The 25,832-nt window shown below is 39.9% G+C and overlaps 2 protein-coding genes and 1 long non-coding RNA gene across 3 annotated transcripts; 2 read left to right on the plus strand and 1 right to left on the minus strand.

Annotated features, from left to right (window-relative positions):
• Window positions 1-1,497: 1,497 nt before the first annotated feature.
• On the plus strand, window positions 1,498-10,723 carry mapk15 (mitogen-activated protein kinase 15). The gene is made up of 15 exons (XM_085445383.1): window positions 1,498-1,789; window positions 1,903-2,054; window positions 3,605-3,703; window positions 4,342-4,371; window positions 4,867-4,957; window positions 5,369-5,499; window positions 5,868-6,031; window positions 6,143-6,282; window positions 6,372-6,429; window positions 6,831-6,968; window positions 7,178-7,283; window positions 8,653-8,980; window positions 9,159-9,289; window positions 9,406-9,558; window positions 9,759-10,723. The coding sequence occupies exons 2-15, from the start codon at window positions 1,956-1,958 to the stop codon at window positions 9,951-9,953; spliced, it is 1,863 nt and encodes a 620-aa protein (XP_085301509.1). The 5' UTR covers window positions 1,498-1,789; window positions 1,903-1,955; the 3' UTR covers window positions 9,954-10,723.
• A 611-nt stretch (window positions 10,724-11,334) lies between these two features.
• Window positions 11,335-25,087, plus strand: grinaa (glutamate receptor, ionotropic, N-methyl D-aspartate-associated protein 1a (glutamate binding)). Its single transcript, XM_085445384.1, has 7 exons — window positions 11,335-11,567; window positions 20,113-20,451; window positions 20,665-20,783; window positions 20,895-21,095; window positions 21,490-21,618; window positions 21,878-22,021; window positions 23,322-25,087. The coding sequence occupies exons 2-7, from the start codon at window positions 20,148-20,150 to the stop codon at window positions 23,469-23,471; spliced, it is 1,047 nt and encodes a 348-aa protein (XP_085301510.1). The 5' UTR covers window positions 11,335-11,567; window positions 20,113-20,147; the 3' UTR covers window positions 23,472-25,087.
• Window positions 21,724-23,025, minus strand: LOC146683155 (uncharacterized). The gene is made up of 2 exons (XR_014917386.1): window positions 22,874-23,025; window positions 21,724-22,048 (listed from the first exon to the last, which is right to left on the minus strand). It is a non-coding gene; the product is annotated as an uncharacterized LOC146683155 (long non-coding RNA).
• Window positions 25,088-25,832: the final 745 nt, after the last annotated feature.

Below are 25,832 nucleotides of genomic sequence, written 5' to 3' on the forward strand. Positions count from 1 at the left end.
TTTTCATGAATACCTTAAATGCTCGAATCCAATTTGTGCAGGAATAGAACTCTATTGTGCAAAAATATCAAAACTAATGTGGTCTGACTTTGTTTTGATCATGAAAAAATTTCAAGGACGTTTAATCTAAACAATAAATAAATAAATAAATAAATAAATAGAAAATTCAAACAAGTCAACATCAGTTGCAACGAAACGCCACTTGGTAAAGACCACAGGTGGCAGTAGAGTCTAATGCACTCTACCTAACTGTGGAGAGCTGGAGCTGCCCGTCTCTTTTTGAAGTCTGGCCTTGTTTGTGAGGACCACAGTGGTATCGTGGTCAGACAGAAAAGCCTGGAACTCCTGCTCCACCTCCATGATGTGAGAATCTTTGTCCAATTTGTGTTCCAGAATTATCAGCTGTTTAGGAGCTCCAGGTCCTAACTATAAAGGGTGGCAGCATAGAAATGAGTGATTGCTACAGCTACCGCTGGTCATTTCAGATCTAAATGACCAGTATACTGTCCTTGTCACCAAGGAAAAACTCCCTTTTAACACGAAGAAACCTCTGACAGAACAAGACTCAGGGAGGGGTAGGCAGCCAGGCAGTGTAGTTCAGACAGGCCATGAAGTCAGGCTCAACTGCAGATCAGCTTCTCTGTATCCAACAGGTGAGAATAATATAGGCAGTGCTATTTAAGTTGCTATTTTAGCCTGCCACTGTAGATGCACATCTGCAAACTCCTCTCCACATCCTGTCTCTCATTTAATCTGTTATATTCTGTGCCGGGTTCTGCTGATGTTTTTTTTTTTTTTTCAATTAAATGTTATTTATATTGCACCAAATCACAACAACGGTTGCCTCAAGGTGCTTAATATAAAGCTCCAATAATATACGACCCCGATGAGCAAGCTCTTTAGCAACAATGGGAAGGAAAAACTCCCTTCCATCAAGAAGAACCTTGTGGCAGAACCAGGCTAAGGGAAGGGCAACGATCTACCGTCACGGGTTGGGGGTGAGGGGCGGGAGACAGGCAAAGACATGCAGAGCCAGAGATGAATAATAACCCAGAATTAAATGAAGAGTGGTATATAAACACGTTGGTGATGCCTGATTCCATCATAATGAGGGTGGATTCAGGGTCACCTGCACATTTAAAAAACAGAAGTGGAACCAAAGTGCCTTAGAGAAAGACACATTTAAGGTCAAAATACATGAAAAGCCTAAAGGTGTGCTTTGTTGTGTTAACTAATCATCCTGCAAAGTGAGAACCATGCTTTTACAGTGTCTGGTGGTTCAGCTCTTTCACCGCATCGGCCTGGTCGGGGAACTCAATGGCAATAAATGACTCAGTCATCTCATAAATTGTGAGGCCCTGTTCTACATAAGCTGCCGTTAAAAGTATCGCTATTGGTTTTGGTAATTGGTAATCTATTGCACAATTTGATTATCTCACAGCACATTTACAGCAGCGATGCGGGCGGCGCATGTGCGGCGGTCACTTTAAGACCTGCGAGCAGTAGCGTATTCGTTGTCAGGACAACAAATAAAGACAAAACTGGCCCGTGTGTTTCCTGCAGGACCTTTGAGAGTAGAGGCAGAGAGCAGTGGGAGCTCACCTTGATAAATAACAAGAGATACTGCACAGCACAGGCTGAATCAGGTGTAATTTTCAGGCGCTAAATGGAGGTAAAAACTGTTCCGCCTCTCGACTGATAAGTGACGCGGGGTATGACTCATATGGTCGCACGAGGGTTGCCAGGTGAGATCCAAGATCCTGCACTGCAGAGAGATCCGCCTGTTAACGTAAGATTCTTTCCAATTATTGATTGTTATGGAAATATTGCACGATGCACTCCTGATTCATTCGGCCATCGCCACCAGACTGCCAGCTTTCAGAGTCTCCTGATCTCTTCCAGGAGTGATCAAAGAGCCTGGTGATGATTACTGAATGAGCACGAGCACGAAGTGAATGGAAAAAATGAGCAAAAAATATGAATCAGCAAACATCTCCGATGTGGAAGAGCACATTTCTCTGAAGTATGACATCAAGAAGAGACTTGGAAAAGGGGTGAGCAACTTTTTCTCTCTTTTTAATTTAGTGGAAATGAACTTGTTTGCTCAGGCTGTACAGTTACTAACGAAACTCCAAGTTGCTGTTTGAGCAAACCGGAAAAAAAACCAGTTTCACTGCAGTCTTCTTTTTCTTTTGCAGTCTCTAACTCTTCTGCCTTCATGTGCAGTAATTCAGTTAAAGTTTCCTCTGCACTTAAGCCTTTAAATTCCTGAAATTCTCCAGACTTACAGTTCTCAGTGGATACCAGTGTTTTAAGCAAGAGGTTTATTTACTTTGGCAGCAAGAAAATAAACTCTTTCTTTGCAGATCAGCTGGTGTGTGAGGACACTTGTTCTCTTTAGAGTCCAGATCCCTTTTGTTTTTGTTTTTCTTTGTCTCCAGTAGTTTCCACAGTTCTAAAAACAGCCCGGTTTCTTTCCACCGTTTGCCCCAGGAGATTATCAAGTTGTTGCTCTGCTTCTAAATAGCCAGCTGATAGCTGCCACGTAGAAACCACATAACTGGCTGGACATGCTGAGGGTGGCTTTGACTCATGTTACCCACAGCTGTTCAACCTGTTGCACCTAGGCAGCATCCTACACCTGCACTGTGATGCTGAACAGCTCTGATCAGATGACTTCAGATGCATTCAAAAATCATAATGTGGATGTATTTTATTTTATTTTAAATATAGCTTCAAATACCAGGTTTAAAAAATGTCAGTGTATTATATAGGTCTGTTTTTCTGCAGCTGTTTGATTAAAAAAAGAAGAAGAAGAAGAAGAAAAAAGAAAACACATCCCCAGTGCTCTTTCCTCCACGTATCATTAGAGTGTATTATAATCTCCTGCCTCACTGCTGCCTCTGTTATGCTTGGCTTCACTACGCTGCTCACACCCTGCTATCACTGAAGTCAAAGAGCTCATGTCATCCATGTTTTATTCAATATAGAGATCAAGAGTTTTTTTTACATGGTGCATATAGTGGATTTGTATTCTTGATGGAGTGAAGATTAGTCCAGCAGGAATAATACACAGTTTGTGACTCTACATAAACAGCATATTAGCTGGTTTTAAATACATGCAAAAATCAAAATTATTAATGAATATAGGATTAGCTGCTGGTAGAAGAACTACTTAAATGTATGATGTCAGGCAGGGTTAGTTCGCTGTATCCTACTGGTAAGACTCATAAGGGCAGTAAAGCTGCATTACCCTGCCCACTATAGCTGCACATCTGCAAACTGCTTTCCAAACCACATCCACTCAGAATCTTTCTTCTTTGCTGGGTTCTTGCTGATGCTCTTTCCGTCTTTTATTTTCCATGTATGCACATGGAGCTGTGGGGAGAGCAAGTCCACAGTGCAGATGGGAATAATTTATAGTTACTTAAATCTGCAGGAATAAGTTATCATTTTGACTTACAGTGGTCCTAACTGAACTCAGATGCCAGTATTCTCATATTTTGATTTTTATAGTTAAAATCTTGCACAGGATATAAGCCCAATCCTGTAGGTACAAGAAGCATCCTGGTGACATGTTACTTGCGTTTTGTGTTTGCCTCAGGCCTACGGCATTGTCTGGAAAGCAGTTGACAGACAGACTGGCGAGATTGTGGCTGTGAAAAAGATCTTTGATGCCTTCAGAAACAGGACAGATGCCCAGGTGTGTACCATGTGATCTGCAGTAAGTGGAACAATGCTGTTGTTCTAAAGCAGGGATGTCAAGTTCATTTTACACCATGGGCCAGATACAGCTCACTTTGATCCTGAGTGGCCTAAACAGTGAGACTCCCCTTTTTGTGCGTGTAAGAAGTGTAGCTACACATTTAATCCCCGAGATATGTTAATATAAGAAAAAGAAGTGGAATTTCAATAATCTCGTTTTCAGGACACAATAAAAAAAATGCTGCTGTAACAAATGAAAGAACTCTGTCAGCATGACCCCTTGGGCCTAAAAGCGGCTTCTTATTTTTCCATAATTTTCTTTTTAAGTACTTGAAATTAAGCATTTCCTGCTTGCAGTCTTTCAAATGTCCACTTCATTTTGACTGAAAAGCAATCATTTGAATAAATTGTTAAAGCAAAAGTAGAAGCAGCTCTACTTGCTTCACGATTGTCATGCCACTTCTTACATTTTGCTTGTATCTCATCCTGGGTATTACATGGTATTAATTTCCTCCTTTATCTGTTTAAAGACAAGTTTAGTAAGTGTTTGCATAGGACAGGTGGCTTGTGTGCACCTGATTTACAGCTGCATATTTCCTGATCATGACCTCAGTGTCTTCTTTTTTCTTTTTACAGCGAACGTTCAGAGAAATCATGTTCCTCCAGGTAACCAAAGTATTTATTATGTTCCTGTCAAATAATCTTAACACTTTTCCAAATCACTGTCATGTCTTTTAGTTCCATTTATGAAGACTGAAACAACGATAATGTCAGTCTCAGTCTCACCGACTGTACTGGATCTCTCTACATGTAAATTACCTTTAGTTGAATTTAATAATATTCTACAACTCGACCAGTGACATGTTCAGTCTGTTAGTACTCCACAAAACTGTTGCATATATATAATATTCTTAAGAATCCTTGTGAATTCTTTTTGAAATATCAAAATAAGTAAACAGGGAATGTGTTTTTCCATGTTGTTTTTATAAATCACATAAATGTTTCCCTCCTTATCTGCTGACCTACCTTCATGTGACCTTCCCCTGCTGTTTGCACAACCTTGTCACAAAACCATTGCCAGTTATTACTGGTCAAACAGTAGCCAGAGTGTGAGTTTTGTGTTTGAGAGTAAGCATGTTTACCTTTTCTTTTTGTGTGCAGGAGTTTGGAGGCCACCCCAACATCGTTAAGCTTCTAAATGTCATCAGAGCACAGAACGATAAAGACATTTACCTCATCTTTGAATATATGGGTGAGTGTAAAGCCCAGCTCATCATCTGAACTTGTAACACAGCAGCATGAGGAAGGCCCCGGGGGCTCTTAGTAGCTTAACCTGGCACTGAAAAGGTGTGTGTGTGTGTGTGGGCTTCTGCTTCTCTTGGCCGGCTGTGCTGTCTTACTGCTGAGTCCACAGACTGCCCTCCCTGTCTATGCAGTCTAATCCTTGACAGTACTGCAGCATTACAGTGCAGACTCCCACTGCTTACATTTCATTTGATTTCAGCCATGCCGTTGCATTAAAATTAGCGTGTGTGATTTCATAGAGGATTTGTATGTTCAACAACACCGTAGATGGTTATCTTTATAACTAATGATTATTTAGAATTGGATCATTACATAAACACCCATAACAGGTTTTTTCCTGTTTCTGCTTTTGTACCAGATACTGACCTGCATGCAGTGATAAAGAAAGGCACCCTACTGAAAGACATCCATAAACGTTACGTGATGTACCAGCTCCTCAAAGCCACGAAATACCTGCATTCAGGAAATGTTATCCACCGGGACCAAAAGGTACAGCAGATGGAACAGATGTGAGAATGTGAGAAGCATGCTCTTATTTGGATTAGAAAAATCCCAAATGAATGCCTGTATCATGCATGTACAGTGCACTTTTGCTCTTGTCACATGTTAATGTTCTAATTATTTTTTCTTTGTGGCCTGTGTAAAACTGTGGCATTTCCTTATCCTATGCAGGTTTGTGCAGTAAACTCTGCTGAGTTGACCTCACAAAATGGTCCTTGGCATCACAAAATAGTTTTTCATCCCACATTTTCTGCTCACTGAACATTCATATTCACATTTTCATCTTTTAAGCAAGCACTGGAAACCTGAGAAAATTCTCTTTGGTAAGAATGTTTTTTCTTGTCTGTTTCCCACAGCCGTCCAATGTGCTCTTGGACTCTGACTGTGTTGTCAAGCTGTGTGACTTCGGCTTGGCCAGATCGCTCAACCAGATCCAAGAGGACAGTGGGAATCCTACACTGACGGAGTACGTGGCCACACGGTGGTATCGAGCTCCCGAGATCCTGCTGGGATCCACAAGGTACCCGACTGTGTTGAGCGTCTGCTGCTAACGCTTGTTTTTCACTGACAGAAATGAGTCTAAACGTTAAATTTAGGCGGTGCTTCTGAATAATCAGCGTATTTTCCAAAGGTACACTAAAGGCGTGGACATGTGGAGTCTCGGCTGTATCCTGGGAGAGATGCTGCTGGGAAAAGCCCTGTTCCCTGGGACATCCACCATCAACCAAATAGAGAAGATCATGAGTGCCATTCCACATCCCAGCCCAGAAGGTGGCTTCACAAAAGTCCAGATTAAATGTATTTAACTGCTTGACATTTTACTTTTACTTTGGATTGATTAAATATGCCTTAATTTTCAGATATTCTCGCAATCAAGTCAGAATATGGATCCTCTGTCATACAGAGAATGTTACTAAAGTAAGACAATATTTTATGTTTGCAATTTATGTTGTGAAAATCATAAAATTATTCATCAAATGTCTGTTTGAATCTGGTAATCTTAAATACTAACCCTGCGTTTTTTGCCCTTTATTTTTATGTGAGTACACAGTGTGTACAGTTAATGCGTGGCCTCAGCTGACCTTGTCACTCTTAACACAGAGCTAGGTTAACAAATTTCCTCCACTTCAGCATAAAAACTAGAATTAGAGCTTACAAGTGGAAGCAAGGCTGATTAAATACTTAAGGAGCAGAAGTACTGATGCAGCAGAACAGTAAACTGAGCAACAGCAGGTGAAATAGGCCACAGAAACTGAAAGACAGATCACTATAATAAACCCCTGTTAATTATTCTTCTTCATCTGTTCATCCTTCACCAGACCACAGGTGCCTTTGGAGGATCTTCTTCAGCCTTCTGTGCCTCCCGATGCTCTCGACCTGTTGAAGGGTTTCTTGGTTTTCAACCCAGACAAGCGGCTAACTGCAGAGCAAGCCCTCCAACACCCATACTTAGCCAGGTATTAAGGATCAGACTGGCCCCTGGATTAGGAGCTGTGGTCAAATTTTATTCTGTTTTCTTGTTGCTCAGTTGGTCAGATTGAATAGATTTGTGTGTTATTCCCCTTGTGGTAAATCTGTAATCTGTAAATGGTTTTTATGATTTTACTGTCATTATATGTTCATGTGTGCTGTCATATGTTTATAAGTGTGCTATCCATTTCTGAAGATTTCACAATCCAGCCAAAGAGCCAACACTGAACTACGACGTAGTGCTGCCAGTGGATGATGACATCCAGCTATCTGTGGTTCAATACCGCAACAAACTATATGAGGTACAGTGTGACTTATAACTGAGTTTGAGTACTGAGTACATCAGATTACTTTGAGGTATACTACAAAAAACTACTGAAAAAGCTCTGTAGGCTGTAGGACCCTTCACACAAACATGCAACTCTGCCTGCTTCACATAGCAAGACCGAAAGAAGCAAATGTAAGAAAACAATACAGTTTCAAAATTTAGAAATACATTTCAAAAAATGAGTCAAGAACAAATGAAATCCCTCACAGCATAAGAATGTGCTGTAACGTTGTTCCAAATTAAGAATTTAGGGCTTTCAGCTTGCTTTTCTAAATATTAAGACATAGACTGTATATAAAAGATGGACATAGTTACTGTGCCATCACACAATTAGTGAATTTAGTCCCAAGCGAAATCCTCAAGCTGAGCATTTTCAGTCGGATCATGAGTTGTATTATATTTATTTATAAAGCAGGCATGATACATATTAACATTGCTGCATGTAAACAAATGCAGCTGATGAAATGTACAGAGGACTTTGTGGCACATTGAATTTGGAGATCTTATTCATGGTTAGGCCTTAAGACACAACTATGGAATTATATTTATGTCAAAAGCTGCGTGCAGTAAAAAAAATGTAATCAGGAGGAAATAATTTACTTTCGCGAGCGGAGGTGTTCATTGCCACTTGCAAGATGAATTTACTCACATGTAAATTCAACAGCACAACGAAGCCTTCACACACAGGAGAGTTTCTGGTGTGTGAGCGATGCAGCAGGTTCATGCTCTCAGGGGTAACTCTGCTCTCAAAGCTCGAATCTGCTCACTTTAATAAACGGACTTTTGACAGTTTTGAACGCGTCACAGAAAAACACTTTCAAAGGAGTGCTGCCTCAACCTCTGTGATGGTCAGGTTCAGGTTACTGCATTAACCTGAGTTACACTGTGGCAGCAATACAAGAGCTGTTTTAATCCATATTTGTTTTCACTGCATTACTTTAATGCTGAAGAGATTTTGAAAACCGAAAGATTCCAAGGCAACTTCTGAAACATCTGGCTTTACTTCAGTTTCAGTATAATTCAATACATCTACTGCAATTATACAATTATTCCAATGTTCCGGTCTCTGCTGGTCATTATAAAGAATGCGTTGAATTGGGTTCACTGTGCTTATCTCTTTCAAGAAGTCATCATTTGATAACAAAAGGCAGACTGTTCCACAGTTTAAAAACAAAAGGTGGCTTTTCAGTGCTTCATTGGACACACAAGGTAGCTTTAAAACAATACCTGTGTGATCATGCTTGAACATTCATGGTCTCTGAATTTTCTATACAAATGAGACAACTGGAAGTTAATCAAACTAGTTAAAAATGCTAGAGTCTGTATCTTTTTTTAACCTGCAGATGATACTGGAGAGGAGAACTAACCAAGGGATGTTGAGGTTGATCCAGCCAAAGGAAGGAAGCTGTGTCAGCAGCAGTGAGAAGCCCAGTGTGAAGTGTGATAAAGGAGTGAAGAGCCAAGTGGCTGCAAACAGCATCAGAGATGGTGATGATGAAAGAAAACCAAAACCTGAAAAAACTGACGAGACGACCCATGCGCCTCCATGTACAGGAGTTGGCAAAACCGAGGCGGTGAATGCATCCACCCCACCTGCAGCAGAGAAGACGAGCCCTCTAGCTGGCCCTGGCATAGGAAAACTTACATATAACCCCATCACACATGCCCCAAGTATGAGAGTTTATTTTTTTGGTGTAAAATATGAAACCTGTCTTTTTGTTTAAAAAATGGTGGGGTTTGAAAATTCCTGAAAAGCATAATTATTAAGCCATCAGAAAGTCAGGTATTTAATGAGCACAGTACAACAGCTGTGTTTATACTGCCTCAAACTCTTGTTTTCTTCATTCAGATGTCTTTGTTCGGAGTCCAGGTGATCCTCCTCATTCCTACCAATCCACTACAGCCAGCAGGAAACCAGTGGGACAGAGCAGCTACAGTAATGCAGTTGCATCACCAACAGAGGGCACCAGCGCTGGTGTAGTAAGCGTCAGACCTCAGTCCACTTCAGCTTTGTTTTCCTTTAGTGATGTAAGCCTTGTTTCTTTTTGTACTTACCATTTGTACTTTTCTCTGTCTCCTCACCCTACTTCTGCTAGTCGATGGACCAGATTCTGCAGCGTGGTCGCTCAGCCCCCGTGGCCCATAACCATTCCTTTTCCTCGTCCCTAAACCACACCCAGAATAACCCGTTAGTACGCAAAGATGAGACATCCTTGTCTTCTGGGCTTTACATCACATCAGCACGTCTGGTCAGTCCACTACATCCATGTAAAATATTATATGAAAGAACAGATGCAATTTTAAAAAAATGAAGTGACTTTTAAAACATTTTTGAGGATTTAATAGATGGCGATTATTTTGAAACTTGGTGGCTTTAGGGGCAAGAAAAGAAACTTGGTCACTGTCACGTGTGTCTGACCAGGTTTAATTTTTTCTTCTTCTCATGCAGAACCATCGCTCCACCACTCAGGTGCATGAGGCCCGGCCACCACCGCGGTTCAGCAAGAAAGTGTTTCAGACTAACTGTAACGTGGCAGCAGCTGGCGACCCACGAGCCAAACTAGGCAGCTATTCGCAGGCCTATGGCACCATCAACAAGACTGGACTGGACAGTCTTCTTCAGGGCCGCCCTTGCAACCAGTGACTGCTGTCATACCTGCAGTTACATAGGGGTCCGGTGCCACATGTGTTTAAACACACAACAAAGTTTGCTTTGATCTCCTTCAGACTAGGACTAGAAACGATTCTGAAAGGCAGATCAAACAAACATCTCTTATGTCACATTTAGATTTTACCCATGGATACATGAATTTATTCACTGTCTGTGACTATATATATATATATATATATATATATATATATATATATATATATATATCAATTCTAGGCGTTAATACCAATGTATGAATATATGTAAATGTGTGTATTTTTTTAAAAAAAACTTGGAAACCTTTTCTTAGAAGGCTGGATTAGCCTGTCTGTCTGTAGAGAGGCTCTGTATTAAAGTGCATATGCTAAATAGTAAGTTTGAGCATTTGTCTCAGGAGCGTCTGTCGGTTTAAAATAAGCCCTGGTGTCTCATGTTGACTCTGGTCTAGAGGCTTAATGTTTTAATACTACATTAGGAACATTGAACCAGTGGTTTGGGTGCAGAATACTTGCAGATACATGTAAAATATGCAAATAGATGGTTTGGTGAATTCATTATATCTAATAAGTGATTATTTTTCATTTGTGAACATACCAGCAAGAATTCTACTTGTTGTTCTGATGTGTACAGAATTTTATAATGTTTAACACTGAATCACTTAAATGTCTATGAACAATTTCAGGTGGAAGAACTCAGACTCTCAGTGTCTCTGTAAAAGAACAGCCATGTAAAGAAAAAACAAAGTAAACATTGTTTTTTACACATTTCTTCTCCTCCCACAGTTTTGTTTCTAAAACTGACTGCGAAATATCTTCAAGAAACCTAAGAAGTCCAGTCGCTTTTCTTTCCAAGGTCCTTAGAAACTGAAGCTACAGTTCACATAGGCTCACCAACATTGGACAACAGAAGAGTGGAAAAATGTTGCCTGGGTCTGATGAGTCTCAATTTCTGCCCCAACATTCAAACTGTAGGATCAGAATTTGACATAAATATGAAAGCATGGACTCGTCCTGCTGTATGTTAACGGTTCAGACTACATCACATACTGAAATTAATGACAAAATTAAACATAATGTAGTTATCAGTGAATCGCTGTCGGAAAACCTTGCTCTTTTCACTTAATTAAAAAGCCCAAAGGGAGCACAAGCCAAACTTACAAAGCAGTTAATCTTGAAACTGTGTTTGTTTTTATACATTTCTATCTGAAAATGACAAAGTAAAAGCAGGTGAATATATTCGGTTAAAGAGAAAAACCCGTAAACGCGACCGATAATAAACCACGTGACTTAAGACCAGCATGAGTCCTGCAGTAATTTCCAGATTAATCTGGATCTTTCCACAGAAGCATTTTGTTTGCATATTTAATTGAGCGGCTCTGTTTTGTCTTTATCCCGATGATGTTATGGGAGGGGAAAGCATGTCATGTGGCAGTTTGTGAAGTCATTTGTGTCGGTTTTCTGTAATGACTGGTGATTCCCACACAACACGTGACCACGCTGTGTCGAAAACGTCAGGGGCCGCTGTCCAGAACCCAGCGCGAGCACAGAGGAGGAGGAGGAGACGGCGAGAGTACAATTCGGCAGTTACTTCGGAGTAAACTTACCTCAGGTAAAAAGCTGTAATGTTTTTTAATGAGTATTTTGTGTTTTATTAGTAATTTTCCCCTTTATTAAACACGTATGGATGATGAGCGCCTTTTTCTTTTTTGTTAGCAATCGTCAGCATCTTGCCTATCGCCAACTGTCAGAGGAATAGAAAGCAGTAAATTCCAAAAACACATGCTGTTATTTAGGGTTATTAGTTAATCATTTTGTACCCAGATACCAAAAGGTCTGTGTAACTGCAATTTGGCTTTAAAAGGAGCTCTCGGTGTCCTCAGCTTGGGGGCGAGGCGTGTGGTCAGCGTCCGAAAAACGTAGCTAACCCAGATTGGATTCATCATGGCGAGGCTAGCTCGGTGCTGTCGGGTGTCTGTGGCCCACACGCTCGTAGTTTATCCACGCTCCGACATTAATGGTGGTCTCGGCAGCTTGGGCGTAACGTTCGTGAATGCCATGTAGTAGATGGTAGCAGTGTCGCATTTATCAGCGCTGGTGAGGCCTGCAGGGGATGCGCCTAAATACAGGTGCAGCATTAAAAAAAAAAAAAAAAGAAAAAGAGACCGCTCGATGCATGCTTTCGTTTTTGGTTTAGAGTCGCTCACCTCATCTAAACATGTCGCGTTGCTCCACTTTTAGTCCGGATTTCTGTTTGAGTTTAGTCTTTCTGACATTTCGGTGTTTTTATCAGTGAGTTTGCGTCGTATTTATGAGTATTTGTGGTGTTTCTCAGTGTGTGACTGAGCAGATATCGCAGTATTCATAGCAGTGGCTTTATTATTTAATCACGAGGATTCAGAAGGTAGAATCCGGACTGAGTCGCATGAAATCGCTATCTTTCTGTGTCATCATAGTTATATATATACAAAATTATGCGTTTAGTATTTACTGGTTGTGCACACCTTGACAAATATTAAGGTGGGTTTTTTTGTTTATGTTTTTTGGAAGAAAGAAACTCTGACTCCTGGCTCCCTCCAGCTTAAACCGTGGGGATATACTGCTGTATCCTAGAGTCGCCTTACACGAACCAAGGCTCTTTTGCTCGTTATGTGAATGTGTAAACCACTGTTCTTGCACATATATGTAACAGGTGTTGAACAAAATATTTCAGAGGGCTGAGCATTAAAAATACAATGTGAAAAAAGGAGAGGCTACAATAAAAACTATGTTATCCTGATATGGGCGGCTAGATTTGGCCTAGACTTTGAGATATGTGCTCTAAAACTGTGAAACTATGACTGTGTTATATTACTCATGTCCTGTTTCTAACCTCCATGAATAATTCACACACCTTTAAAATATACCCAGTTTGGTAAAGAAGCGACATCTTCGGTTGTTTTTGTAATTACAAACCTCCAAATAAATTATTGACAGTTTTAGTTGTCAATTCTTCATTTGACAGGGGTATTGATAAAGTACAGAGAAAGACAAAACCATGATCCTGTGATATGTGGAGAAAAATATTGTACAGTTGTAGGTTAACTTGCTTAGTAAGTTAACTTGCTTGAATGTTGAATGTAAAAACTTACAGCCACAAATGGAGAGATGCCAAACTGCGTTTCATTGTTCTGCTAACAGTGACAATAAAGATCTATCTTATCTGTCTTATCTATCTTATCTTATACCTTGATTACTGAATTCTATATGGCTGTAGTGTTTTACTGATGATGATGAAATATTGTAGAGGAGTTGCATTAAACATTTGGAGATGCATAAGATTTGGCCACACAACTAACAGTTCATCTCTCTTGCCAGCACCACCTCCTGAAACTGGCAACCCCGCAGAGAGTGAATATTTGATTTTTAACTCTGAGCTAGTAATAAATAGCTTTCTTGTAGTTGCAGTTTTGCTACAGCACTCTATTGTCTAAGTTACATTAATTTTGTGAGCTTAAAAACTCAGTATCTCATTATTATGTTGTTACAATATTAACTTTCACACGGCAATGAGAGCGTATTACGTCAAATGAGAAAAACGGCTGAAATATGTAACTCTTAATATAGAACTATGAGAACAAAATAAATATCATTATAATGATGTAATTTTTCTACTTTCAGAAGAAACTGAGTAGATTTTTTTTTTTATGCCACAGTGGTGGCAGTCTGTTGCTATTCTGTGCTAACCTACCTACCTAAAGTGTATCCATCTGCCACAAGGCAAGGTGTCTGCAGGCTTGACAAAGTCAAAGCTGCTGCTGACATGGTATGTCACGATGACAGTATCATACTGCTGCCCTGGCTGGCTGGTAGGAAGCAACTCAGTGTAGGCTTCTCTCAGCCAAGTGGTCCAGTTAGCTGTTCGTTAATAGGACATGAACAGTGTCAGCTGAGGGGTTTGGTTTAAAGCACAGCCGTCTCTGTAGTGGTTTTAAAGCACGTGGGGTCTTTTTATGTTGCAAAACAGGCTTGCAGCAGAGTTACATGAACACCGTGTGACTGTGAAACAGCATTTATTTTGATGATATCACTTAGTCATGCTACAGCGACTAAAAGAAAAGCAAAGGGTTCCTGCTCAGCCAGTTACATCTTTGAGTTGAAAACTAACTCAAACTTTAACTGAAAAGCTTTTGGGTTTTCTGATTTTAGGAAGTGTTGAACAGTTTTATTGTAGTGTTGTATGCTTTGTTTTTAAATATGTTGGACTTTCAAGTGTAGCACTTCTCATTTGAAGTTGTTGCAGTGCCAGATATTTCACCTCCATACTGGCCCCACTGTTTTGTGCAGCTGTTCCTGTTTTGTCACTTTGTCGTCTTGTGTGGCTCAGGCATGTACGTGATGTTTTGAATGTGGGTTTGTCGATGTATTGTGGTAGCCTAATTGTGTTAACTTGGCTCTCTGTCTAGCCCACTGAGTTCCTCCGTTCAACCTAATTCCACTAGCGATAGCTATCAGCAGAAGCCAGGGATAGCAGCACTGTCTTTATCCACGGCGATGGAGCGTCTGTCCTAAGAGGATTTGAAATCTCTCACGTAATGCTTGTAAAGCTGTACAAACCATGCCTCAAACTCACTCTAAAAAAAAAACCAACTGTGACTATACCAACCTCTTTCCCAGACGGTGAAGTGAAACTGTTGTGGTTACTGGTTGCTGAATTGAATTTTTGAACTTGAGGGTTAATGTGTATTTCTGACAATATTGTCGTGTTTTTTGAACTCTGTGTTGTTACTTTGGATTATAGGAGGTAATCCATTCTACATAGCCACAAACAGAGCAGTGCAGATAAATTCAGAATCAAAAACACAGTGCGAAGTCACGGCTGTTAAATGTAACATGAATATAAAAACAGCTGATGTTTTTTGAATTTATGCAACTGGGAAAGATAAGTTTTACCGAAGTTTTATATAGATAATCATTTACATTAAGCTGTTACAAATTAATAGAAAAAGATCCTGAAGTTTTAGCTTTACTCAAGACAAGCAAGTGAGCAGTCAGCTACGAGGACTTTGAAGCTGCTTTTTTTGTGAAGTTCAAAATTTTCTCTCATGTTCTCAGTTTTTAATGTTCTCTTTAATGATGGACTTCAAAGCCTAACAAGCTCCCTTTTAAACAAAAAACCAAAAAAACCCAGATTAGTTAAAATCAGTAACTGATAAAATGGGGATGTGTATAGCTTTGAAAAGTGTACATGAAGTGTCCGTGAGTTGCACACTCACACTTTTTGTAAACATTGGACGGGGTGGATATCACATGCTTTGGGTGACTCACGTAATTAGTTAAGGCCTCTTTGGTTATAGTTTCACCAGGGCTACTTTAATTGACTAATATTTCTGTCTATACAAGGGGAGGGTAATCTTTTTATGTAAGCTAACATTGACCACATATTGGATTCTTCAAGAAATCTAACAAAAATATGCTACTGGGTGTATACTGCATCCCTCTTATGCAACCATTGTTGTTCGGGGAGGGATTTGACTCCTCAGATAATGATTGTAATCTGTTATGGTCTTAATGCAGACTGTCACTGTGAAGCACTGCCAGCTTGTTTGTCTGCAGTGTCTCACTGCACTGTCCTACTGATGGACAGATAGGGATCATGAGGATGCACACTGGAGTCCGGATGCATTTGCCAGAGTGAAATGGAGCAGTGTTGCATAACACTCACCATTAATTCGGTGTGCCCTGAAAAGAGAGGAAGGGGAAAGAGTAAACAACTTTTACTAGATTGATCTGGAAATGAATGGATACTTCCATCCACCTCTGTATTTTTTTTCAGTACTCAGTGTATTTGTACTGTTTACAGTTTTGTACACGTAGTAGGTGTAGTCTAAACACCACAGGCTTCTCTATTATTATAAAGGTAACCTGCAGTCTGCTCCACCATTGCTTCTCATTGTGCATTTTTGTATGCATTTATATTTGGCTGTAAGCAGTGAAGAATATGAAACCCACGCAGAAGTGCCTGTGTGCAGTCCTTCAATAAAGTAGCAGCACATAGCCCAACCTTCTACGTGCCAGTAGTATGCTGACTGAAAAGTGAAACTAAAAGTTGAAAAGTGGGCCTGAACAGCCATCATGTAACAACTAAAACTGTACATATCATCTATTTTCAGTGACTTACTTGGACTGACTTGTATCATTATTTCAATTCTTTTAACTCTTAAGTGTCAGAAAGTAGTGTAAAAACATCTGAACTGATGAGTGTTTAGAGACAGCTTTTTATTCATTTTTAAGGTTGTAGGTTTCAGTCATTGCTGTAATTCTGTGTAGAATTGTAACAGGGCTCCTTCCTGGTTCTAACAGTTTTTGCTGCTCTAAGCTTCTTGTGACAAGCACATTAGTTTATTAAAAAATGTCAGCTAGCTACTACTGCTGGGATGTAATATTTTCACAGTCTGTGCATGCTTATGCTGATGTTAAACACTTCTAAAAAATGCCTTAGCCGTGCAAAGCTATCAGAGTAAAATTCATCGATTTAAACATCCAGGAGGTCACATCCTATTGAAGAGCTTCTTACATCACACCACATGGTTTTGTTTTGTTTTCTGACTTTCAAAAGGAGAAAAAGAGCCATGGAAATGCTAAATGGAGAAACTAGTCCAATAGCTCCCAGGAAAAGAAATAGAATTGGAAAAACTGTATTCCTAATTTTATTTTTTTTAATCCATTTACGTTAAAAGATTTTGAAAATACTATTTAATTTTTTATTTTTTTGAACCTGAAAATGTTTTTACTGACTTTTTTGTAAATCCCTTTTGTATTTGAACTATTTATTAATGGATTAGTAGTTTGAAAAATGTATTTATAAATACTCTTTTTATTGTCCATTAAATATTCAAATAATGCATTACTTGAATGTCTAAATAAATAGAATACATTAACAGTTAATTTGCTACTTAATTTACTAATTAATATTTTATTGCACAATTTAGATATCCATTCATTCATGAAAAGATTTATGTCAATGTGTATGACTCCTGGTCCTCCATAACCCAGTTGTAGCTTTGTAAGAATAGAGCTATAGTCCTAACAGAGGGTGATTTTCTTCTCTTGTATACATAACCACAGTGTCACCCTAAAAATAAACCCGATGCAGTATTTCCAGAAAAGGACATTGTATCTGAAGCTGGCTATCTCCTGCTGTTTACTACATGTGTGGCCGAAGGCAAATGTGGAGGATATCTCATCTTGATTCTCATTGATTGGATGTGTAAAATGGTTTAAGTGATGCAAGGATAAGATCCAATGATGGAAGAAATATTCATTTCTAAGCAGTGGCATTTAAATGTCATGCACTTGATTTAAAAAAAGGTTTCCTCTCTCTAATCTCCTCTAGAAGCCTCCACTCTCCTTGTTTGCTTAAAGTCAAATTAACAGATTAGAAAGTAATTTATTATGGGGAAGAGAGAACGTTTTCCCAATTTAAGGAGAGGACATGAGGCAAACGTTAACATAATGAATAGCACCCCAGGTGTTCTTTTGAAGTCAGCAATTGACTCAGTGGCTTTTTGGCTCCCTGCCCTTTGAGCAAGTTCTCCTCTGGGAACTTCAGGCCTTATTATGAAACCTGCACAGCACATTTGGAAGATGGCGACTGCTTGCCTTGTGCACCTCTCTGCGGAGTAATTTTGTTTTCTGTTGTGGAGCTCTGTGCTTTTAGATGCCTTGTTAGCATTATAGATTACAGATTACAGGATATAAACCTGTTGACCCAAGTTGTGCGGGGAGCCCAGGTGGGAGGAGGGTCACTGCAGTAATGGCCAATATGTCAGGTTGCCTCCTGAAGCAGATTAATAATACATACAGTTACCAAGGCGGCGCCTGCATCCATGGAAACACTTTCAGCACCAGTGTGTGAGCAATGTTTGTACTGTAGTTTCTTTTCCTTTTGCCTCTCACGTCCATGACAGCTTTAAGTAGATATCAGGGTAACCGGTCATTCTTCTGAAAGTTTTCGCTCAGATCGGATTTATTGACAAAACCGCATACATCTGTAGTAGCAAAGATTCATCTGTTGTTTGTGTAAAGAAAATAAAATAAAAACTCCTTTATTTTACCTACTTCAGATGTCTTGGTAACAATAATACACTATCCCTTTAAGAGTAGTAGTGGGGCTACTCAAACAATGTTAGTGTACTGTCATTATCTGGCTAAATATGTGTATTGTCAAATTGTCTTTCTAGGGTCTGCGGTCTTTGCCACCAACTTGTGTAACATTGTGACATATTCCTGTTTTTGTTCCTCTATGTTGGCTTGTACTTCTGTATACTTAGGACTATCAGACACTCCTCCCCTTATCTTTCTTCACAGAGGAGTGTGTTGCAAGTGTCTTGTCTAGTGTTCAGACAGTAACCTTTGGCCATTTTTTTCCTGACATTAACTCATACTGCACTACAGTGGTTCACACTGAAATACCACAGTCTGAGGTCGTACCCTTTGGTCTCTTCCACCTCTGCTCTGCTTCAGTGGCACAAACAGCCTTAACAGAAGACATGTGCTTGTCACCACACCTATATATAAACTTAGCCTGGCTTTTAATACTGTGATTTTATTTACCTTTATGATTTACAAAGTGCTCTGACAGAGGCAAAGAGTAGATTTAAACAGACTGAAACATTAAATTCAAACAAATGTACAGCTGAAAGAAAAAGAAGTTCACCCTATAGACATGAGGTTACTGAGTGTGCAACACCTGCTTCAAACACCCTTGTGTACTTAGTGGTTGGACCACACCCAGCTCACTTAGAGACCAGCTACACACCTGTGAAGCTGTGAGTGCCTCTTTCACAGTTACAGCTAGAGCAGGGCGATATGACCAAAAATATTTATCACGATATACATTTGAAAATTTGCGATAACGATATAACTGACGATATAATTGACACTAGACAAAATACTTTACAACTCCTCAACTTTATTAGTGCAAAAAAAACAAAAAACATCAATGTATTTTCAATTAAACAAGCAGCTTTTTAAGTGCATTAAAGTTATATAAAAAATTAAGTGCAAATGCAAATTCCTCGCTGACACTTTAACCAAAAGGCATTTCCAGTGGAAATTGGCCGAGATATCCTCAGCATAACCATGTATAATATCCACAAAACTTAAAAAGAGGTTATACACACACAATACGGTAATATTATGTTGAAGCACAGTACGTATCACTCCGCGAGGCTCCTGCCTACGATAGCTGTAAAGCTCCGACAATCCATCAAGCGGTGCGGCTTCGTAGCTTAGCAAAGTCGTACTGAAACATTTGACAGATTTTCGAGCGCCGTGTACCACATAAAGTCGTTTCGAGGTCAGTAAACACAACCAGAATTCATACATAAGGCACACGGGATTATACGGGGCACTGTCGATTTTCAGAAAAATCAAAGAATTGATTTTAAGTGTGCCGTATTTTCCAAAAAACACAGTAATAACGACGGCCCGCTAGCATGCTCTACCAAAAATAGTGCTTTGTTGTGTATCTGACGGATGAAAGCCAAACCAGTTTCACACCACTGAAGTTGCAGCATTTTTACAAACCAGTTCTCGTTCATCCGTTTCATTCAACAATCCACTTTCGCTCTTCTCATTCTGCGTCGCCGCCATGTGCGCATGTAAACAAAGGCACTGCGCATGCGCGTTTTACCCATATTCTATCGCGATATTTCATTTTCTTATCGTTGCCCAACATTACACCGGTATTACTGTGAACGGTATGATATAGCCCAGCCCTAGTTACAACAACATAAAACAGTATGTTTGTAGTATTTACCACTGATGTAACTGTCTCAAGAACTACATCTTCATGTGATGGCACCCAGAGGCAGACATTCAGCTGCCTCAATGATGCAAGCTAACACTAATTCTAGGCCTGCTCTTGCTCCGGGTAATGATAAAATAGCTGACTTTTTGCTTGTGAAACAAAACTTGAACATCCTGTTGGTCTGCCTAGTGCCTTTGCCTTTCCCTTTGTTGAATTTGTTTACTCGCCTCTCTCCTTTTAATCAAGCAGATGCGGTGTTTGTGTCTTTGCCAGTTTGGCTGAGATGTTGGTGTTATATTATGTGCTTTTATTCTGTACATATTTGTAAGTAGCTACATTATATTTTTGCTTTTCTGCTTTTCAGAGATTGTTGAAGCAGAGTGAGCTTTTCTCTACATCATGTCCCAGGACAAGAGTAGGTACCCCATAATGGGTGAGACCAACCCACTTCATAATGATGTCTATGGACCCCCTCAGCTAGGGTTCGGTGTACCCCCCCCAAACTACAGCCAAGCCCCAGGGGGGCCCTACCCACCTGCAGCCGGATATGGGCAGCCCGGATACGGACAGCCGGGCTTTCCCCAGGCAGGCCCAGGCTTCGCTCCCGGTCCCTACCCTCAGATGCCCTATCCACAGGGACCGTACCCTCAGGGGCCATATCAGCAAGGACCTGCACAGCCAGGCTTTCCTGGAGACCCCATGGGTGAGTGGTTATACTAAAGATCATTAGAAAACTAATAGTGTGTCTGTGTAAAGAGCTCTTAATGAGCAATAAGAGTCAAAAAGTCCACAGATCTAAATATTCACTCTTCTCGTACTTTGCTAACAAAATGACACATGACAGTCAAAATGTGCTAAAACATCATGTGTTCTTCCCTTTTTAATCCCAAATTATCATGCTCTAATGTTTTCGTAGCACCACCTGTAGGTAGCCCTGGTTATCATGGTGACGGGCCTCCATCTTATTACGACAACGATGAGTTCACCAACTCCGGATTCGAGGACAAGAACATCCGACAAGCCTTCATCAGAAAAGTAGGTTCCTCTGTTTCTACCAGATGAATATAGAACATAACTGACGTGAACACACAATCCAACCAAAACAAGATCCCTAATCAAAGTAATTTAATTCCTCCTTATTTCCAGGTCTTCATGGTTCTCACTGTGCAGCTGCTGATCACTTTCTCCTTCGTTGCTGTCTTCACCTTTGTCGATGAAGCCAAGTTATTTGTGCGTAAGAATACGTGGACGTACTACGTGTCCTACGCAGTCTTCTTCGTGTCTTTGATTGTCCTCAGCTGCTGTGGTGACTTCCGCCGCAAGCACCCCTGGAATTTGGTTGCTCTGGTGAGAACTTTTCCAAACTCCTTCCACTCCTTTAACAGCTTAGACAGTTGTGAAAGGAATGCTATGTATACATTCCATTCTGCAGCTGTATTTTTGGCTAGCTGCAGGCCTTGATTTCTGGAAATGGACTGCTTGCTGCTGAGCTTTTCAAATGTATTTTTAAGACCCATTAAGTAAGTGCCATCATATAGGTGATACTGCCAAGATTGGACATCTCGCATCAAATTAATCTAGATGAATTAAACATCAAAACAGGCCAGATGGAAATCACACAAGGTTGTCCTGTTAAGATTGATTTTATAGTAATAATAAGAGGTGACCTATCTCACACACAAAGCTGAATGTTTCTTTGTAAACAGTTTTATAAGTAATTTGTCTGTTTTCTTTCGTACAGTCCATCCTGACGTTGAGTCTCTCCTACATGGTGGGTATGATCGCTAGCTTCTATGACACAGACAGCGTCATCATGGCTGTGGGCATCACCGCGGTGGTCTGTTTCACCGTCGTCCTCTTCTCGCTACAGGTCAGCACGCGCAGACAGCTGCTTCTGTAAATGCGTTTGAGTGTCCATAAAAGCATCCAAACATCATTCTCTTAAGAGATCATTTGTTTGTTTTTGTTCGCACTGTGGTGTTTTACCCAGTCAATAACAAGCAAATACTCAGACTGTGTATAAAAGCTCCTTCAGAATTACATTTCTTTAACCGTAGAGTGCCGTGTCTACCATTTTTAAACGTCTTGCTTTTAATTTTCTTCTGTTCTATTTTCTTTTTCTTTCACAGAGCAAGTATGACTTTACTTCCTGTCGGGGCGTGCTGTTCGTGTGTCTGATCGTGCTGTTGCTCTTCTCCATCCTGTGCATCTTCATCCGCCACAAGATCCTGCACATCGTCTATGCCTCACTGGGAGCGCTACTCTTCACTTGCGTAAGTGCCGCACATATATCTCGCCTTCTATGTACAAAAAAAAAAGAAAAACAAATACTTATGAGTTTGAAGGATTGTTACGCATCCAAGTGGTTTATCTGTCAGCTTTTTGCATTTCTTGACAGTGCCCTGCTAAATGGTGAGAAATATTTGGCTTGCAAGGGTTACAAAGTAAACTTTTACAAAACTGAGGTCACTTTTAAATATACATGACAGTATTAACTAAAGCAAAACGATATACCTTACATTATCATGTTCAGTGTGCAAATGGCAGTTTAAGGCAGCATACACAGATGAGGCATAACATAATGACCATAGACAGGCGAAATGAGTAACACCAACTAACTCTTCATCATGGCACCTGTTATTGGGTGGGATATATTAGGGAACAAGGGAATGTTAATCTCTTCAAAGTTGATGCATTAAAAGCAGGAAAAATCAGCAATTGTAAGGATCTGACCAAGTTTGACAAGGAACAAATTGTGATGGCTAGACGGCTGTTTCACAGCATCTCCAAAGCTGCAGCTCTTGTGACGTGGTCACTGTATTAAAAACAGTCCAATGAAGAAACTGTGTTGATCCAGTGACAGGGTCATTGTTGTACATGTGGAACAAAGCTTGGCTCGTGTGGTTCGATCCCACAGACGAGCTACTGTAACTCAAACAGCTGAAAAAGTTGATGCTGGTTCTGACAGAAAGGTGTCAGAATACACAGAGCATCGCAGTTTGTTGCATATAGGGCTACATAGCCACTGATCAGTCAGGGCGCACATGCATCAGAACGGCCCTGGTCTGATGAATCGTGTTTTCTTTGACCTCGTGTGGATGGCCGGGTGCATGTGCGCTACTTACCTGGCAGGTGGAGGCGATGTGATGCCTTGGGCAATGTTCTGCTGAGAACCCTTGGGTCCTGCCATCGATGTGGATGTTACTTTGATACATAACACCTTCCTCTGCAATGTTGCAGACCATTGACACCCTTTCATGGAAACGGTATTCCCTGATGGTGGGGGCCTCTTTTGGCACAATAATGTACCCTGCCACAAAACAAAAATGGTTTAGCAAAAGTTTGAGGAGAACAACAACGAGTTTGACTTGACTTCCAAATTGCCCAGATCTCAATCCAATCAAGCATGTGTGGGATGTGAGGCCCCACCTCACAGGATCTGTTGCTAACATCTTGGTGCCAGATATCACCACACAAAGGGGTTCAATATAATATTAGGCAGATGGTCACAATGCAATGCCTTATCAGTGTATGGTATACAAAGTGTACTAATTCCATCTTTTGTCTGTGCAGTTTTTGGCTGTTGATACTCAGCTTCTCCTGGGAAACAAGAAGCTGGCCCTGAGTCCAGAGGAATACATTTTTGCCGCACTTAACCTCTACACTGACATCATCAACATTTTCCTCTACATCCTGGCAATCGTGGGACGCTCCCGCGAGTGAGGCAGCACCTAGAGGAGAACAGCTGGGAGATGGGGAACGCCTCCCTTTATTTTGAAATGTTGCTAAAATGCCCCTTCTCGTTGACTTCATTACTTTATTTGATCCCCTTTTGTTTCCTCTCCCATCACACAGAGTTCTATTTTTAAGAGGTAGTAGGTGCTGAGGAGATGATGCAGCTGGTCTTGACAGTCAGCTGAGAGGGGCACTATTTATTTAGTGGAATAAAAATATTGCAATTAATGACAGAGCATAATCATCTGTCCTCACCTTTGACCATTGTGCTTGCTCTAACTGTCCTCTGCTTCTATTAACACAGAAGGCTATGTCTATACCTACACCTCGACTTCTCGTATGGCAGAATTAAACATGCAGGCTCTGCTGCAGAAGTTGAATAGAAAAAGAGCAGGAATGATTATGCCGACACACAGATGAAACCAGCTTTGCCTAAAGAGAAGTTAGTGTTAGGAATGCCATCTTCCTTCGACTGTCTGTTTTCACAAACTTTGTCTCTCCCTTTCAGCCTGCTGGTGTAAAGTAACTCTGCATGGCAAACTGGAAACACAACTAAAGACGTGGTATGGTTATCTACAGCTATAAGAGGAATGCCTCTAGCTTGCTTGTCACAGCTGTAAATAGTTGATGTGTTTTACTGTATATGATGCCAGTATCCCCCCTACCTCTGAAAGATGTGCTGGAGTAATTTATATGGATGTGTCCAGCAACGAGTAAAAGCTGTTTTGAAAATGGTAAATGTTTTGAATGGCATAAGAATGAAGCTTGTTGTTGGATGTGTAACATAAATGAACATAAATTATTGTATTATTACAGAATATCTTTTCAAAATGAGGATTTTTCTTTTTTGTTGTTCTAAAACCTGAAATGTTCTCTTCATTTTCCCGTTTCTTTAATTTACTCCTTTTTGGGGGGGGGGTCATTAATGTGAATTAAAAATTACTCTTTGTATGGGTTTCTTTGTCATAACTAATATTATTTTTGGTTTTGCAGTTTTTGTCCATGTTTAAAAACTAATGTAGACAGGTACTGGGCTTTAAAGACATGAAACTTTGAACTTGTGGTAGATACTGGGGTTTCTTTGAATTTGGTGCAAGGTTTAGAGGAAACTTGGAGACTGTAACGTCATCACACAATAGCATTTTGAAACCATTACTTACTGACTGCAGGTTTTTTTTGTTTTTGTTTTTTTTAAAGTGAAACTCACAGAATAAATCTTAACGCACTGGAAGCCAAAATACATGCAATGACATTGAAGTTGAATGAAACAATATTTTTATTCTCTAACTTGTTTTGATTTTTTTCACCCCTTGCATGACCCTTTCCTCGTCTGCATGTGTGAAAAATGTACACAGTACAGCTGTTCTTGTTTTGGGGACACATTGGTGTATTGAACCCCAATTAGACTATTTTTAAAATTCCTGTGTTTGTATTCAACTAACATGTCTGTATATAGAGCTCCTTAGTGGTGTGTATAGGTAAAGTAAGTTTTGGGCTTTGTAGGTCTGTTCGCATTGTATATTTGCATCAAATCAAACTTGAACTAAACCCCCCTACACAGCTGTTTGGCTTTTCATTAAAATGGATACAGTGATTAACAAGTTTGAGCTCTGTGTGTTGATTTTTGTGTTTCAGTTGTGATAAAATGATCACGTAAAGGAAATACAAAATTCTGGGCCTTATTAATAACACTTCTGTTTTAAATAAAAAAACAAAGCACAGCCAGTGCAGTAGGTTGGCTCTGTGGAAGACTGGTTCTGCCACTAAAGGGAGGAAAATATAAACACCAAATTTGATTTGCCTTTTGGAAGTAAAAACATTTTGTTATATTAAAATTTCAGTGTTGGTATCACAAAGTCTTTACAAATTAGAGCTGAGCCTTAGTACTGGAAATGGTGAGAAAATGAAAACATTTTTGAGTAATCAAATTTTACTGAAATGGTCTTTCTTTTTTTTTCTTTCTGTTTTTTCTTTTTTTTACCCTTTCGTTTAGTCAGTGAATTTATTAAATCCATTTTTCAGTGGTGGAAAGGAGCTTCCATATTGCTCTGGTTAACTTCACTCAAAAAATTGATGAATAAAAACCTTTGTGCTACCCTGACATCCTAGAAACATCACATTTCAGGACATTTTTTTTAGTATTTCAGCAAAAATTAAAATAAAAAATTTTTTTAAAAATAAGTGTATTATGTACATAATAATGATAACATATTATGATCACCCTTTTAATGGTCTTCTTGGTCAGTTTATTTACACAGTTGCATTGGGGGGGTATTGAAAAAATTCCAACAGTCATAATTGAATACATTATTTTAAACATGAATTATGCACTCGGACACGAACATGTCT

The sequence above is a fragment of the Copadichromis virginalis genome, linkage group LG22 (genome assembly GCF_057382275.1).
Source record: "Copadichromis virginalis isolate Kocher_CV1m ecotype Utaka linkage group LG22, C_Virginalis_male_GT1.1, whole genome shotgun sequence".
Taxonomy (NCBI): domain Eukaryota; kingdom Metazoa; phylum Chordata; class Actinopteri; order Cichliformes; family Cichlidae; genus Copadichromis; species Copadichromis virginalis.